We start from the raw sequence: 17,401 nt of genomic DNA, 5'->3' as shown, positions 1-17,401 counted from the left end.
AACTGGTGCCAGAAGTATGGCCTCAAACTGAATGTCAAGAAATGCATCATTATCACCTTTGGGGAAAATGGCACCCCCCCACCAATTATCACATTAATAACTTACTAATGACACAATTAGTCATAAGGAACTTGGCGACCCAGGTTGATAGCAACCTGACTTTTGACCACCATGTTGCCTCCATTGTATGGAAGGCACACTACATGGCCCACTGCATAAGTAAGGGTATTTCATCCAGGAACAAGGCGGTCACAACATCCCTGTACTCCACCCTTATCAGACCCATTATCAAGTGCAATGCCACCTTCGGCATGTACCTTGCCAAGCACATGCAGCAGTTGGAGAAACCACAGAGGTTCCTGACCAGGAACATCCAGGGTCTCAAACACCTATCCTATACAGATAGACTAAAAGCCCTGTCCCTCTACTCAGTCTCATATAGACTGATCAGAGGTGGCCTGTGTCTAGCATACAAGGCCATCTCAGACTCAGCCTTGATGGAGTTGCTGCATATCTGTAGGTCAAACTCCACTTGCACAACCCACATGCAAGGACTCAAACTGGTCTGTGACATTAATAAAACTTGTTGGTGGGATAGATTTGTGTCCCAAAGACACCCCCATCTGTGGGACAGACTCCCACTCCATGTCAAGCAGAGTACCTCACTAGCCCTCTTTAAGAGGAACCCGGATGACTGGATGGGAAACAGAAAATACACCCCTGGGATCCCACCTGTGTCCCTGATGGACAGGGGAAAGAGGTGCTGACTTTGTGGGAACTTGGGCAAAATTCCTGGCTAGGCTTATAAAGGCCTCCAGGCCAATAGCCTAGTATCATCATATGAACCTATGACCAACGTGTGTCCTCGGTAGGTAGAAAAATCCTTCTGTATTGCTCAACTTATAAGTAAGGGCATGACATCTAAGTCCAGAGAGATCATCATACCATTGTACTCAGCCCTCATCAGATCCATCACCATCATAGAGTATAATGCACCTTTCGGTATGTACCTGACCAGACACATGCAGCAAATGGAACATACACAAAGGTTCCTTACAAAAAGAATACAGGGAGTAAGTACAATGTCCTACACTGATTGCCTTAATGCCCTATCTCTTTACTTGGTATCATACAAACTTCCAAAAGGTGATCTTTGCCAGTAATACAAGGCATTCCTGGATGCTGTTTTGATGAACCTTTTGCACATTCACAAAACTACCGGCATCAGAACTAGTAGATTAAAAAGACCTAAATTTTGCTAATGACATAAATAGGACATGTTGGACAGACAGATATGTCTCTCAGGGAATTCCTAAAGAAAATGGTAAAAAAGGGAATTGATTAGTGATTGTTGATGACCACTCTGATAGCTGAACATGATGAAGAGCTAAATAGCCCACTGACAAAGGTGAAAGTAGAAAATGCAAAAGCTGTCAAAAAATAAACTAATGATGTCATGTAGCCTTATCAGTTCTTTGCAAATAGTGAAGAAGTGGAGACACTGACAGATTTTCCTAGGCCCAGATAGTTCTGTAAGTGGTGACTTCAGCCATGACATTAAAAGATGCTTCCTTTATGAAAGATAGGTGTCGATAATCTGGATAAAATTTTAAAGAGAAGACACATAATGTCAGCAAAGATCTATATACCCAAAGCTAAGTTATTCCCAACAATAAAATATATGTACTTGTGAGGAATGGACTGCAAAACAGTGGTTTTAATCTGTGGTATTAGAGAAATGTTTGAGAATACCCTGGAATACAAGAAGATCAAATCAGCCAATACTTCAGTAAATCAATCCAGACTGTTCACTGGAAAGTCTGATAGTAAAACTAAAGTCCAAATACCTTGGCCACACAATTATAAAAAAAAAAAAAATGATTGATTTGGGTAGACACTGATTCTGGGAAAGAACAAAGTCTCAAAAAGAAGGGGTAGCAGATGCAAAGATGGATAGGCAACATTACTCAAGTAATGAATATAAATTTGCAAAAATATGAAGACACAGTAGTTGACAGACCATCCTAGTGTGCAAAAGTCCTTGAAGTCTCAAACACACTTGACTAAATGACAAAAAATTGCTACCTACTTTTCTGATTAAACTACAAAAATATATTACCTACTCTTCAATTTTCAAAGAGTTGTATAACATACAAAAAATTTTATTGCAAAGGAATTTTCTTTCAGTAGTTTCATCAACAAAACAATATAAATTGAAGACAAACAGATATAATTCAGATTAGTGAAATGGGTGGATATAACCAGAGAAACTCCAATATAGCATAACTTCTTTTCTACCCCCTTTCCATCTCTAATAGCCCTACAAGAAACTGATTGAAGTCACCCTTTACATATCAGAACATAACTACAAGTTGAGGGTGGTTTCACACATGCAGCAGAATTATGCCATAGAATTAATTCACAGACCATAACTATAGCCTTTTTTCACAGACACCACCCCTCCCCCACCATGAGTAAAACAAATTTTACAGATGACGGGTAACTTACTTAAAAAATGCTAAACTGAGAGGCCCATGATTTATACCATACTCATCCAAGTCCGTAAAAAGGACAAGGTTGTTTCTAGATTTATCACTCTGAACAATTTCTTGAACTCAAATTCATTAAGGATAGTGGATCTAAAAACTATACTTCGTTCAATGAAACAAGTATGTTACGTGCCTCCCCTGGATATAGAAGTTTATGTTTCAAATCCTAGTGAGACATTCACACAGAATGTTAGCAAAAAACTTAACATCACTTTTAGTTTTCCTACCCTCCCCTTTTAGAATGCTGTCAGCCTCAGTGCATCTAGTATCTTTACCTCCAGTGTCTACGTGTCTCAATAAATAAAACATAACCAGCTTCCCTTAGCTTAACTATTACTTCATAGTTAGAAAGGGGAGTGTTTGTGTAGCACATAGGTCAGGTAGCTATACTGTCTCCAGGAATGACAGTAAATTGCAAGAAAGTCATTTTAACCCCTTCTTGATATTTTTCTTAGGGGTGTCATGCATTCTGTATTTAGTTAAGCTTTCTTTATGCTGCACAAATAGTGATTCTAACAATTCTGACACAATTTTATGACAAACAAGCCATCACAGCAAGCAAGCATCTGAGACTCCTCAATATATTTTTCTTGCATTCTCTTACTTCTTGCAAATTAGAAATGAAAAGAAAAAATGACATCTCAAAAATCTCTACAACCAAGCTATAGATTTACTAGTAGTGAACATTTTTATTCCCCACTGTATAACAAAAGATGTGACAAAGATTTCCACTGAAATGGTATTATTTCCTCCATTGGAAGTTCAATATCCAATAATAAATCGTTTGAATTAAGCTTGGGAAGTCCACTTCAACAATTGTTGGTGCAGAGCAAAGGTCATAACAATAAATGGGTCATTCTACATTAACTTAGATGAGATGGAAGTAGCTACAGAGCTTTGACAGCCTTCACGGACAATTTTCAATCAGTTCAGCTTCAAGTCAGTATGGACAACAATAACCTTATTTTTCAAAACAAAGTTTGAAAGATAGATGCATTTTCCTATTCATGAACTCAAAACTTAATAAATACCTTCCCTCCCTTTCCTCCACTTCAGAAGGTACTTACCCTGAAATAACCATGGTATTTTCTATTAATGAGACAGATTGCTCTTCTGCCATGGCACTTGCTTATATGCAATTATTTATTAACATAACAAGTTGTTGTGTCCAGTCTCAAAATTCTGGCTCTTTTAGCCTGGTCTATAGAATTTTGATTGCTAACATTAAATCCTTTTCCATTCAAGTATGAAACATTTTACAGTAAGTCAGTCAGGAGGCCTATGACAATTAAATCTTACACACAAAGGTAGAAGAGCTTTGTCTTTTGGACTGGTTCACAAGGTCTAGACCTTTTGCAATGCTGTACAGAAAAGCTACTGGATGATTTAAACTGTGTATTTTATTTAAACTCATCTTATTCATCAATCAGAGTTCATGCCCTTATGGTTTATATTTGCCTTTCAACATTTCCACAGATAGCAGAAACATCCTCTACTAAGGCTTTCCTAAAAGGGGATTAAGACTACTTAATCATGTCTCTTCTCCTTGGAAGTTAAACCTTATGTTGAAGAAGTTAAACTTTATATCTCCTTAAAACAACAGTGCCAGTGTACATGATATATTTCTTGAATTATAATTTATTGTCATGATGCCTCAGAGTTACAAGCTTTGAGGTGTTAACAGCCTTACTTGGCATTTCATGACAATTGTAATAAAAAACTGCAAGGTGTTATTCAAGTTCACTTCATTAGGATGGCAACTATGTCTACAGTATATTTCAGAATTTTTTGAGCACAAGACGTTTTAAGAACTGGCATTTGATATATTTTTTGCATCTTCACAAAACAGTGCAAATTGGAAGCACACTTAATGAGCACAGAATGTTTTAGCATGATGGTTGTAATGGAATCAGTAAATGAGCATCTCCCTTGACATACTAATAGTGCACAGGAATATAACCCAAAGTTATAATTTACTGTTATGTTATAGTTTGGTGTATGTATGTATTTGTTAAGAAGGATATATATAATTTTATTATTCTTTTATTAGAATCTATGGTAAAAATAATAATATTATTATTATTATTATTATTAATGGTTTACTACATTTCATGCCCCTGTGAGGTACAAAATGTCTAAAAGAAGATTCTGGTAATGGAAATATACAAGTGTCTTGCTAAACAAGACTCCTTGCAACTCTGGCACAAAATCATCTTTTCTCTTGACAGAGACAAAGGTACTGTTGATGAAAATTCAGACTGGGAAAGAAGGCACGTGAAGTGGTGGCTGAACAGTAGCCTTTCCTAGGAGATCTGTTGATATTGAGAGTGACATAATGTCCAAGCCTTTACCTACTGTTTAAATAATAGCATCTTCAGAATTCAGAATGTAGGAGAGCAGCACAGACATGGGAAAAGACTGCTTGATTTGGCTTTGACTTTTGAAAGCTAGGATCTTGAGTGCCATACTACTATTGATTGGCAGTCACCTGTATTATTTTAGTATTGTGCATTTAGGTTGTGTGCTATACACAAATGGAGTTTCTCTCTCTCTCTCTGTTCTTTGTTCGACATATTTTACTGTCCTGTTCATTCAGTTCAGTTTCCTGTGTTTATGCACTGTGCAGCATTTTCAATATGGCATATATAAAACTGTGGAAAAGCTCATATGTGTTACGAAAAATATCATAATAACATGTAAAGAAATGTAGTCTACTATTGACAGTCCTACATTTAGTTAGTTCTGGGATACTGTGAATTCAAATATTTTCTCTTTGTGTTTTCTTCAGGACCATTGAGTCTCTTTATGAAGAGCTGATACAACAAGGTATTCTGAAAAGACCAAAGAAAGTGAAACTCGCTGATTACATTGGTAAACCATTTGTCTATATTCTAGCCCTGTTTAAAATTCTAGTTAGGACAGACAAAATGTAACATATCAGAAAATTCATGCTGTTAAGAAGTTTTGATGTCTAGTAGTTACTTCAGTAGTTAGCACAGCTGTCCAAAGTAGATAGTCTATGCAAATATGTATAAGTTAGATAAGTCATGCATGCTTGCTGTTTTTTAATATGACGTCCGTTTGTAAAAAAAATGTGGACTTGTATATTTTTTTTTCTTTTTGCATACATGGATCTTAGGAGTACATACACTACTCGGTAAAGAATAGAATGTTGTTCAGTGCAGCTGTACAGAATGCCATTCTGTTCACGATTATTGAAGTAAACCTTTGGAGATCATTTTTGTACTTCCTTGTCAAAATAGAAAGAAATTATGTTACCACAACTGCAATGTAAAATATGTAGAATTGCTAGATACACTGTGAAACTGCAGATTCTGTCTTTGAAATGGATATGTTTAAAATAACATTTGTCATAACATTCTCATTTCCTCCTAACTGAAGCTTGACTGCTTTTTCTACTCTTTTCAGTCCTCTGTTTTTCTTTTAACTTATAATCCTGTCATCACCACAGAATCAATGGGTAGGCTATCATAACACCCTAAGGGAGGGTAGTGCGTGTCAAAAAAACAGACTTGTATACCCCATGAACTATACAATTTACCACAATGATTGTTTTCATCAATGAAAAGTATCTGGATATATGAGCATATATGAGTACACTATTTATGGTCTGGCAATCGCATGGTGAACCATTGTAGTTTGTTGGTCACATTTTCTGACATGATTTTACAAGCTTTTTATCATTGCAGAAATAAAATACATTCTTTTGTGTAATGCACTGGTTTTGTATAAACACTTTGTTAATGTGCTTTAGGTCAGAATTAGAGAAACAGAAATTTAGAAGGCAGTTGTAGAAGATGAATCGTGGCAGTTCATGCATGATGTTAACTTCATTACAAAAAAAATAAAAGGAAAGTTAAAATAAAATGGCCATGTTCCTAACTAAATTAAATAACTGAATACCTGTAGTCACCTCATTGATGTAGAGGCAAAGTATTTACTTATGTTGCTAGTAACCCCGAGTCAAGTAGCAAGCCATGTGTTAGAGGGATGCAAAAATGTAGGGAAAATCAAATGACAGTTGTTTTCCCAAGCATTAGGGTGAACATTTGAGGCTTGTCATTCCATCTTCTTAGGGAAAGCCAGGGAGCATAAGCAACTTACAGCACCTCGACCAAACACCTAGGGTGCAACAGATGGTGCTGGTAGTACAGCAAGTGAGTCACTGAACATTGATGCACCACCATCTGAAAGGCTGTCACTCCTAGGTGTCCAGGCAAAATTGGTATCTGGGAAATTTGGTATAATGGTTAAGGTGTTTACCTGATCATTTGTTAACAAGATGCAGGGTCTGATTCTCAAATGGGATAATTGGCTAGGTTTCACATGGTCCACAAACACAATTAGCATAGTAGTAACCTATAAGCCTGAATACTAGCATGTGACCAGCCTTGAGAATAGGCATGGCAGACATGCTCCATACTTGAGCCCTGTGTTTTACGATTTGCATCCCTTGAATGAGTAGACCTGAGAGGAGCTTTTGGCTCATTTTAGACACCGCATTAGGTATATGTCGGTTGAGTACCGATTAATTATCAGTGATACACCTGTGCAATGTTGTTGAGATTAGTCTGTCTTGGTGAAGCTAATCCTGCCTGTCACTATTTTCTTACTCAGTAGTTATAACTTGCTAGACTTGAACACCTGCCTATCTAAGTTTATAGTGTATGTAACTGTGTAATAAACGTTTGCACACAAAATAAATTAGTTATATAAAGAAGATAAGGTTGGCTCATAGTTGCTCTGCTAGAGTTTTTATTTGAATGTAGAACAGAAGTAGCTGCTAAAAAAAGGATAATTAGTAGATCATAAAAAATATTGCATGATAATTATAAGAAAGCGATCAGAGGTAGTTAGAAAACATTGGGAAGAGAGAATGGAAATAGACTTTACAAAGAAACAATGGGAGGACATATGTTTGGCTCCGAAGTATGCAGTCAAGTCCAGAAGGTTTAGGATCTTTGCTTGGAAATGTTGCATAGGTATTTTTATACCTCAAGCAGACTTGAAAGTATATTTCCTCGAGTCAACAGCAAATGTTGGAGGTGTGATGGAGAAGGGATCTATAATATAATCTCGAAGTCTTAAACCATCGAAATCAAAAAAAAAAAAAATAGTAAATTAAAAAAAAAAACTAAATAGTGTGTAGGCAGGGGGGCAAGCCCCCCTGCACCCTCCACACCCCCCTACTTAAATATACCAACTCCGATAACGCACTACATTGAAGTAAACGGAAATCTCCCCTATGGAGATTTTCCGTTTAAACGTTCGATGAAGTGCGATTTCGGTATTCTCGTGTCGACAATATCGTATTCGATATTGTCAGACTTCGAGATTTTAATATAGACCCTGGAGAAGAAAAAGGTAACTGGGAATATGTGTTCTGAGAGTGTAATGCATTGGCGGATTTTTAAAAATTCCCTACAGAAATGTTAAGTGAGCAAATGGTTGTAAGTAAGGAAATGATTTTTTTGAGTGGGGATAGAGAATCTGAATTACCTAGACTTAGTAAGGCTTTATTAAGTTTAATGCTGCTGGCTGCTAAAAAAGCAATTACTAGAAAATGGAAACCAAAGTCCATACCAACTGTATTTCAGGTATTGAAAATTATAAAAGAGATAAAAGAACTGGATGAGGGATCTTTAGAAAAGGGATGGAGCATATTACATAGAAGTAAATGGAAATTGTAGGAACAATACATGCATAATAATGTTCAGTAGGAGGAGGAGTGAGATTTAAGGGAAGGCAGGAATTCAGCATTTTTTGTAATGTTGGGCTGATGGTAGTAGCAAAAAAATGTATGTGATGTATTTAAATGTAAAAATGTTAAAATGGTTTGTTTTCTTTTATGTTAATGTGTGCTTGCCAGTGTCTTAAATGATAATTTAGTGAAGGTGTTTAAAAAAGGGTTGGCACCACAGAGCCAAGTCATTTTTCTCCCTTAGTGCTTGATACGCTAATGTGTACTTAATATGTATTTACTCCCTTTGCTTTCAGTATTCTGTGCTTCTTCTGACTATGAGTCCCTACTGCTGCATATGTTTGAGCTCACTTACTACAGGGTAACTTGATTTGTTGTAGGGTCTTCACTAGAGAATGCTTTTGTATTGTACTTCCAAGAGTCATGACTGCGAATCCTGTAGTTATGAAAAAACATAGTGAAAACACACGATAGCAGCAAATGTTGACAATCATTGTTCTACTTTAAAAATTTTCATTGCGGGGGGGGGGGTAAGTTCCTCTGCACCTTACCCCCACTTACAGTTAGAAACTGCATTACTACATCCCCTGCTATTTATATATATTGACTGTGAGATTACCACACTTTGGAGAAGAGAGAGAAAATACTGTCTCATACTACTGTTGGACTCGCACAAACAAATCTTGGATTTACAAACAGTTCCCCTATAGAATATGTCACTGCATAGCTCTTCACAGCCTCAAATGGCTAGAGTTTAACCAACAATATCCCTAATTCGTCAGCCCCCTTTACTGGACCTTCACTCCTTTTTCTCCATTCTTTTTGCTTACTTCCCTTTCTAGCTATCTTCTCTCTACTCTCTTTCTACCCATAGCTGACCATCTTCATCCTACTACCTTGGCATTGCATCTCTATCCTGTTTCCTCACTCTCCTTTCAAATTTGACATCCCCAACCTGTAACTTTGTCATAATACTAATACCCAACTAACTATATTTTATTCCCCACTTTCTGTCTATCTTTTCCCTTTATCCTTCATCTTTAACTACCATTCTACCTGTTATATCTTCTGACATGCTCTTTAAACATTTGTTACCATCTGTTTCTTTCCTTATGTAAATTACCTATTCTGTCATTATGTCTACTGACCGACGACTAAACTGTTTTAACTAGACTAGTGATGTCCTTTAACTCAACTTTGTATTTTTATGCCTGAGCTTAACTCCTTAGCCACTTAATCTGAACTCTGTTTGTTACCTACTTAAATTAGTCCAGGCAAACTGTATTTTGTCTCTGTACACTTTTTGTAAAAAATTTTATTTTAGAAATGTTTTTGAAATGTATTGTCTTATTCTGATAGTGGAGCTTTTCTCCTCGGGCCTCTGCTGAAAATGGACATGTATCCAGCCAGACTAGCCCGGTTAACAAATGTAAAATAAAAATAAATAAATAAATTCATTTGACATTTGATCATGAAGTCCTATACATGCCCAAGAATTTTCCTATCCAGATGACAGGATTTCTTGCATTATCTAATGTCAAGGTTAATAGATTATATGTGAAATATGTAGAAACTGCAGATTCGGTCTTTGAAATAGATATGTTAAAAATGACATCTGATTCAAAATTCATGCTTCAGTATCTGGTTCTATACATGTTTTCCCATACACAGAAGTCTAAACTTCTGATAAAGCCTTCCTTAATTAATTCACAAATTAAATTAATGAATTTATTGGAGTATTTACATGTTTGTACCTAAGCATTTTACAAAGGAGAAACAATATTTGCAATGAAGGCTGAAATACATCCATAAAGTCATTCCAAACAGCTCGTCTACCGCAAAAGTTCAAACTTCTAGTGATAAAATGAATGACACTACCAGTCTCACAATAAACTCATCTAAAGAGATAGTTTTAACAATATAATATTATAAGTAAGATATACAGCTTGTTTCATTGTTTTTATAAATATATATATTTTGTGTTTTAATATGTTCATTATGTGTTTTTAAATGTACTATGTCTTTTTTAGTTTAAATATATGTCACGATTTTCAGTTTGTATAAAGGGTGTGTACTTGTTAGTGCCTTTTGATACACCTGATGATGCCTATTTGGTGAAAGCGCTTGTGTTACTGTTTATGCACTGAAGTAAAAGTATTTAAACTGGATATAGCAGCCATTTCTGTTTCTTCTTCTACTCATTGTTCATCTAGAAAGATGATATCTCACGGGCCTTCTTAAAGAGGGCCCTGTCTTAATCAGAGAAGGTATGGAGCAAGATATGCAAAAGAAATCCTGATCAGTGTCTTAATCTGAGTGTTTGAAAGAGCTGACAGCCCTTCTCTTGACATGAGCTGCATTGTATGGTCATATGGGCAAAGCAACCATATCAAATAGGCAGAACCCAGATCATGTACAGCAGCAGTCCCCAACCACCGGGCTGTGGACCGGTACCAGACTGTGGATCATTTGGTTCCGGGCTGCACAGAAAGAATAAAAAACTTTTTATGTTGGCCACCCAACTGTTCAGAAAAAAGTGTATGAGTTTGTATATGTTTCTGTCTGTGTATATGAATGACTGTGTGCATGAAAGCAGAATGTATGTGTCTATGTGAAAGCAAAAGAGACTGTGTATGTATCTATGAGAGAGAGTGAACAGTGAGATTGATCAAGCCATTACTTTACACTCGCTAAGCAGCACATTTGCTGTTTAGTGAGTGCAAAACAAAAATAAATGAAGCCAAAAAAAAGTGTGTGTGTGTGTGTGTGTGTGTGTGTGTGTGTGTGTGTGTGTGTGTGTGTGTGTGTGTGTGTGTGTGTGTTTCTGTCTGCGTGTGTGAGTGAATATGTGCACAAAAGCAGAAGAGACTGTGTGTGTGTGTGTGTGTGTGTGTGTGTGTGTGTGTGTGTGCACGCGCGTGTGTGTGTGTGTGTGTGGCAGCAGCATCAATTAAGAGGTTTGCATGCCTCTCGACTATACCTTTCAACCTCTCTGCAGAAGAAATCTGGACAGACCCACAAATAATGGGGAGCAAACTACAAAAAATAAGGGCAGATTTTAAATATTGCTGTTATAAACTTAGAAAGCTGATAGAACAACAGAGTTACTATTAGCATGTATTAAATGAATGATATAAACTCTGAAACTCATATACCTGTAATTATTTAATGACTTCAATCCCCAGTCATTTGCCAGAAAACTACACATTTTAAGAGGATGGGACCAAATAAATCAGGACATTTTGCAAAAATCCTGACAGCTGAAAGGTATGCTCTGTTGACTCTCAGCTCAAGATATCTGGATAAACCTAAAATAAACAGGGGACAAAGGCTCAAAATAGGAACATATTGTACCTGATTATTAGGATTTGTATTAGCATACATTTTCTGAAACAGAGGTGTGCTTGAGAGAGTGAGTGAGAGCGACAGTAAAGAGGTTTGCATACCTCTGGACCCATCAGCTGAAGAAATCTGGATAAACCCTAAAATAGAGGGAACAAAGGCTGAAAACTAGGAACAGATTTTAAATACTGCTCTTATCAAATTACAAACTTGTTTAAATAAAAGGATTTGTGTTAGTATGAATTTTCTGAAGAAAATAATTGTCTGAAACTCAAATGTATGCCATTATTTAGTAACGTCAATCTCCAATGACTGGCAACAAACCAAATGTTTTAGGAGTAATGGACCAAAAACTAAAGTAAATGCCTGAATATTTTTTTAAGTGTTATATTTTGGATGTAAAATGCTTCCTGCAACACCATTAGCATATAATACAGTAAGTTTGAAACATTAGGTGGAGGAACAATTTTATATCAAAAATATATAAAAAATTAATACAGTACTTAAAAAAATAAGTACAACACAAAACTTTTATAGAGAGTCCATTCTCTAAACATAATAATGCCCTCCAGGGTATGTGTTAATGTGTAATTAATGCCCTTCCGGGTGTAGAGGCCCTCTTCCACACTCAAGGGTGGGTGTTAATTATACAATAACACTCACCCTGTCGGGGAATATTGTTTGCTTGTTATGCACGCGAGATGGCCGGCCCCTGGAAAATTGTCTTACATGAAACTGGTCAGTGGAATAAAGGTTGGAGACCATTGATGTACAGCACAGAAAGCGAAGATTAGAATATTAAATGCTCAACTGGTCCCAGCCAGCATAGATCCCACAGTATAGGTGTAATATGACACATCTTAGCATTGACAGCCAACAGTGTGGCCACAGAATTCTGTTCCCACTTCAGGTGAGACCAGTTGGCATAATGGTTAATGTCTTCACCTCCGATGAACAAGGTATAAGGTTTGATTCTGCCCTCTGACCTGTAAGAAGTTTGCATGTTCTCCTTGTGTCTTTGTGGGGCTCCTCTCACCTCCTAAAAAAAAAAAAAAAAACACATTGAATGTTTCCATCTCAAACTCACCCAAGAATGGAGTTGTGGGCAGCAGCAGCACAGACTCTGGATGGTGCCTTTTAGGGGGAAGAGTTGTACAGAGTTTTGGCATAGTATCCTCAGGATAGAACACAAATTGCAGACAGCTTACTGTGGCAAGGTTAGACACTTGACTGTGTAAAATATGGCACTAGGTGATTTGGTTATGTTGACTAATGTCGCCAAATGGGCATGGGTATTTGCCGGTGATAAGTGGGTTGAGAACCCGACCTACTCTGACCTACACCAGGGACCCACATTAATGGTGGGAGGGGTGTATACTGTATATGCTTCTATTGGTCAGTCTTTGTGCTTGCCATAAAGTCCAGCAACCCTGAGTCAATAAGCTACTGGCCATTTGGTGCCCAGTTGCTCAGCTTGGGTTACCCGAGATAGCTCTGTTGAGTGAAAGCTGGATGTAAAACCAATCAATCTGCCAAACATGAGCTGAGAATTTCTACTCACAATGTGGGTTCACTGACAGGATTGGAGGAGGCTGGAGATCCTATATATCCAGGAGACAAGATGGAAGGACAGTGCAGTAAAGCAACTTGGTTGGGATCCAGAGTCTACTACTTAGGAGTAGGACAGACTAGAGATAGTATGGGAATTGTGTAGGTCACTTCAACACTACAACTACTCTCTAGGATTGGTATAACTTTATTTTAATGTCTCATTAAAGTTTTGCAGAGTTGCACTTTCTGTATATAATACAAATAATTATTTGTCTTTCATTCAAAATGGCCTATTACTTTTCATAAGCCCCTATGAAGACAAAAGGGTGGGGAATTTGGAAATGAAAAAAGTTTATAGCAATGCTGTCTATATAATGGTGGCTTATGGACCAATCAAGTTTCTGTGAAACACTGGTGTGAGACTTGCATAGATCTTAACAGGGATAAAAAAGACTGATGATGAAAACTCTGGCCAAAAAAGTAGACACACAAAATGCTAAATTGCAAATATTATGATTTAAAGTTAAAGCGTTCTATCCTTGAAATGTACTGTTATGGTAAGGGTACTTACACACGACTATACTTTTTCACCCCTGCATCATCTCACTTCACCTGCATCTGTCACATACCCTCTTGAGTGCCACTGTCAAGTTGCTGAACATCACCCATTCAAACAGACCTTTACAAACAACCACCACTCTCTCCATGATGTTGTACTCCCTAATGTTCAACTTAAAGTTTTGTTCTCTTGATTTGAAAATGATGTCCTGTTTGTCCTTCTTCATTACACTCACTCTTCACAGTCTCCTCTTAAGATATTGTACACCATTATAATATATACTTTCTACTTGTGCTTTCCCAGTTGTTTTTTTTTTTACCTTTTGGGCCAGTTAGAGTGACTGCCCTTCTATCTGAATTGTACTTGTTGTACATGTGGCATCTTTGATTAGCTAGCTGAACTGTTATTCTGTGCCCAAAGGCGAGAAAGAACCTGGCCCTCAGAAAGAGGGTAATTAGTTCTCATAGTCAGATGATTAGGGTATAATGTCCTTCTTAGTGCTGTCTCTCATTCGAAATATATGAAGAATTCAGTATAAATGTGATTTTATTCGCAAATGAGAAGCATTCTCTTGTGACTGACTTTATTTTTCACTATTTTACAGCATATGAGAGAACTGCAGAGAAACAGCTATATTTTAGACAGTGCTTTGTAAATGTATATACAGAAGAATACTTGCCACTGTGCTAATAAGTATTTAGTTGACCTATATTAGGATTTACATTTCATCTCACTGTCTTGCTGTGAATTCTTGTTTAAGGTAGAGTTTAACAGCATTTTTGTGGCTTAAATTGTGATGGTAAATCTTGTGTTCACAGTCTCATAAAGATTATGTCCATAGCTTTCAACCTTCTGTGTCAAAAAACATAAAACATTACCTCTCAGTGACATGAGTGAGCAAAATGTGGAACAGCTGCTAACATCTTTGACTAGGACGATCACACCATGCTTAATTTTTTTACTTAATATTTACAAAAACTTCAGCTGATAAATTAATATGACTGGTTATTATTTTCCATTGATATGTACTCAAAAACTCTTAATAATGAATTTGTGAAAAATACTTTAAATATGGAGCAAGATGGTACATGGAATTTTCAAGATTCAAAATGGGAAGAATAGTTCATAATGAAGTATAGTTGAAAGGTACAATTGCATTAAAAGACTGTTCTGATTTGTCTTTTCCATCTGCCTTGACCTGTGGTTTATGTAATCCCAATGGAGCCAAGGCCTGCACTTCAGATCCTTCAACTCTGAATCGCCACCTTCTCTTCCATAGTGCTCTGCACACCTGAATCTCTAAATCCCGTTTGCCACTCTTCATTGTTGGACTTGTTATACCGAAGCTCTTGTCAAGACAAGTGCCACTTGCTTTAATATATATATATATATGGTTCTACCTGACATAGCCGAAACCACACAACACCGACAACCACATCACCGACACCACATATTCGACAGTCCATAAACACGAAACCACACATAACCGACAACGAAATAACCGACGGTACACAAACACGAAACCCCATACACTGCACACACCACAATAACAATTATTAAAAACAAAACACATCCCCATTCCACAAACCACACACACAACACAAGCACACCAAAATCCTTACAAGCCCACACTAAACCTTACCCTAACCCTAAGGTCCGTCACTATCGCACACTTACCTACCCGCTCCCTAACCCTAACTCACTTAACCCGCCCTATCGCTCCCTAACCCTAACTCACTTAACCCACCCCTATCGCTCCTAACCCTAACTCACTTAACCCACCCCTATCGCTCCCTAACCCTAACTCACTTAACCCACCCCTATCGCTCCCTAACCCTAACTCACTTAACCCACCCCTATCCCCACAGACCGTCAATCTCCACACTTACCTGCCTCGCACCCTAACGTCCGTCACTACCGCATACTCACACAGCCTTTCCCCATGTCGGCATCCTCGGCGTTGGTGTTGTCATCCGTCGTGTCGGTCTTCTGCATTTTCGATGTTCTGCCACTCGCGATTCGCGTCGGTCTTCTTCACTTTCGATCTTCTGGAGCTCCGGTTCCGATGTCGGTCTTCTGCGCTGTCGAAGTCAGGTAGAACCATATATATATATATATATATATATATATATATATATATATATATATATATATATATATATAAATCGGGTCTATATTGGATAGTCAGAGTTCCGTAACTCCAAACACCTAATGGTCGAACCATTAAGTTCGAAGTTACAGAACTTTGACTATACAAAAAAAAATACAAAACATACAAATCAATAACTTGTAAGCAGGGGGGCAAGCCCCCCTGCACCCCCCACCCGCTACTTAAATATGACAACTCCGAGATCGCACCACATTGAAGTGAATGGAAACCTCTGCTTGCAGATATTTCCATTCAAACACTCTAACTTTTATAAATTCGAACATATGGCCTCGACCATATGTGGTTCGAACTTGTAAAAGTTCGACTACGTGAATGGAACGCTATGTATCATACACACAGATATATATATATATATATATATATATATATATATATATATATATATATATATATATATATATATTAATCTCCTCTACTAAAAAAATACAAAGTTAGATATTTATTTAGGTTTTCTTTCTTTTCCTTAGCTCTGTTGTTGTAGTTGTGAGTGCTTGAGCTCTACTACCTCCTGCCATCCTACTGTTTCTCTGTTTTTTGTGTTTATGGTTAGTTCTCTCAGTGATGCTATTTTTACTTGCAAGTGGTTTTCTTTAAGCAAGTTGGTAGTTTTTGCTATTTATTCTGGTGGTGTTAGGCATTTGTGGATTCAGTGGAATTTACAGATATTTCTGTGTACTTCTGTGACCCATAGCTCCGAACCTCTTAGAGCAAGAAATCTGGAAAATATCATAAATAAAAGTGGAACAAAGGCCCAAAAATAGGGACAATATTTAAATATTGCTCTTACCAACTTAGAAAGTTGATAGAATAACAGGTTTTGCATTAGCATGAATTTTTCTGAAGGGTATGAAGTCGGAAACTCAAATCTCTGTTATTATGTTCTAACTTCATCTTTAACTAGTTGTAACTAATATGCCAGAAAACCACAATTTTATGAAAAATGGACCAAAGATGTGAGGCAAAAATCTGGACATTCTGCGAAAATCTGTACAGTTGAGAGGTATCCTGCTGTCCCCTTTGGTGTTTTTCCTCAGTTGTGTGCTATATTTACTGTTTTTGTTATGGATAAAACTTCAGGCTTCCAAAAATGTTTGGCGTGCTGTCATAAATTGCCCCCTCAAGATTCTCATGACAGCTATGCTTATTGTTTAGGGATCATGCACTTGAATTCTGTCAGCCCTGTACTTTGAGACCAGGGCCTTAGCTGACTGTAGTGTACTGGGTGAAGCTCGTTATGCAGAGCTTGCTTCCCTGCTCTTCTGCTGTTTGTTTCCTGGCTTCTGCTTCTCTGTCCTCTTCAAAGAAGTCTGCGGAAAGAAAGAAAGTCAAGGATAAGGAAAATAATAGAGACAGGAAGGAGAATTAGAAAAGGAAAAGTCTAGAGAAAATGAGAGCTGACAGAAAATGGTATGTTGAGTCTTCTGTTGAGGATGAATTGGAGCCAAAGGTCCCAAAGCCCTTGTCCTCCTTGGCTTCTGTTAGGGATCCTGTGTCGGTAACACCTCATT

The 17,401-nt window shown here is 37.3% G+C and overlaps 1 protein-coding gene across 1 annotated transcript in view; it reads left to right on the top strand.

The window, feature by feature from the left end:
• The first annotated feature begins 4,680 nt into the window (after positions 1 to 4,680).
• The window catches only part of LOC122792705 (dynein regulatory complex protein 11-like), a 755,499-nt gene continuing 742,778 nt past the window's right edge, over positions 4,681 to 17,401 (top strand). Inside the window, exons 1-2 of the mRNA XM_044060290.1 lie at positions 4,681 to 4,700; positions 5,338 to 5,420. Of these exons, the coding sequence (XP_043916225.1) occupies positions 4,681 to 4,700; positions 5,338 to 5,420 (103 nt within the window). The remainder of the gene's footprint in view (positions 4,701 to 5,337; positions 5,421 to 17,401) is intronic.

This window comes from Protopterus annectens, chromosome 2.part0, assembly GCF_019279795.1.
Source record: "Protopterus annectens isolate FY-2018-M chromosome 2.part0, PAN1.0, whole genome shotgun sequence".
Lineage (NCBI taxonomy): Eukaryota > Metazoa > Chordata > Ceratodontiformes > Protopteridae > Protopterus > Protopterus annectens.
Note: the sequence above shows the minus strand (reverse complement) of the source record. Positions and strands in the feature narration are given on the sequence as shown.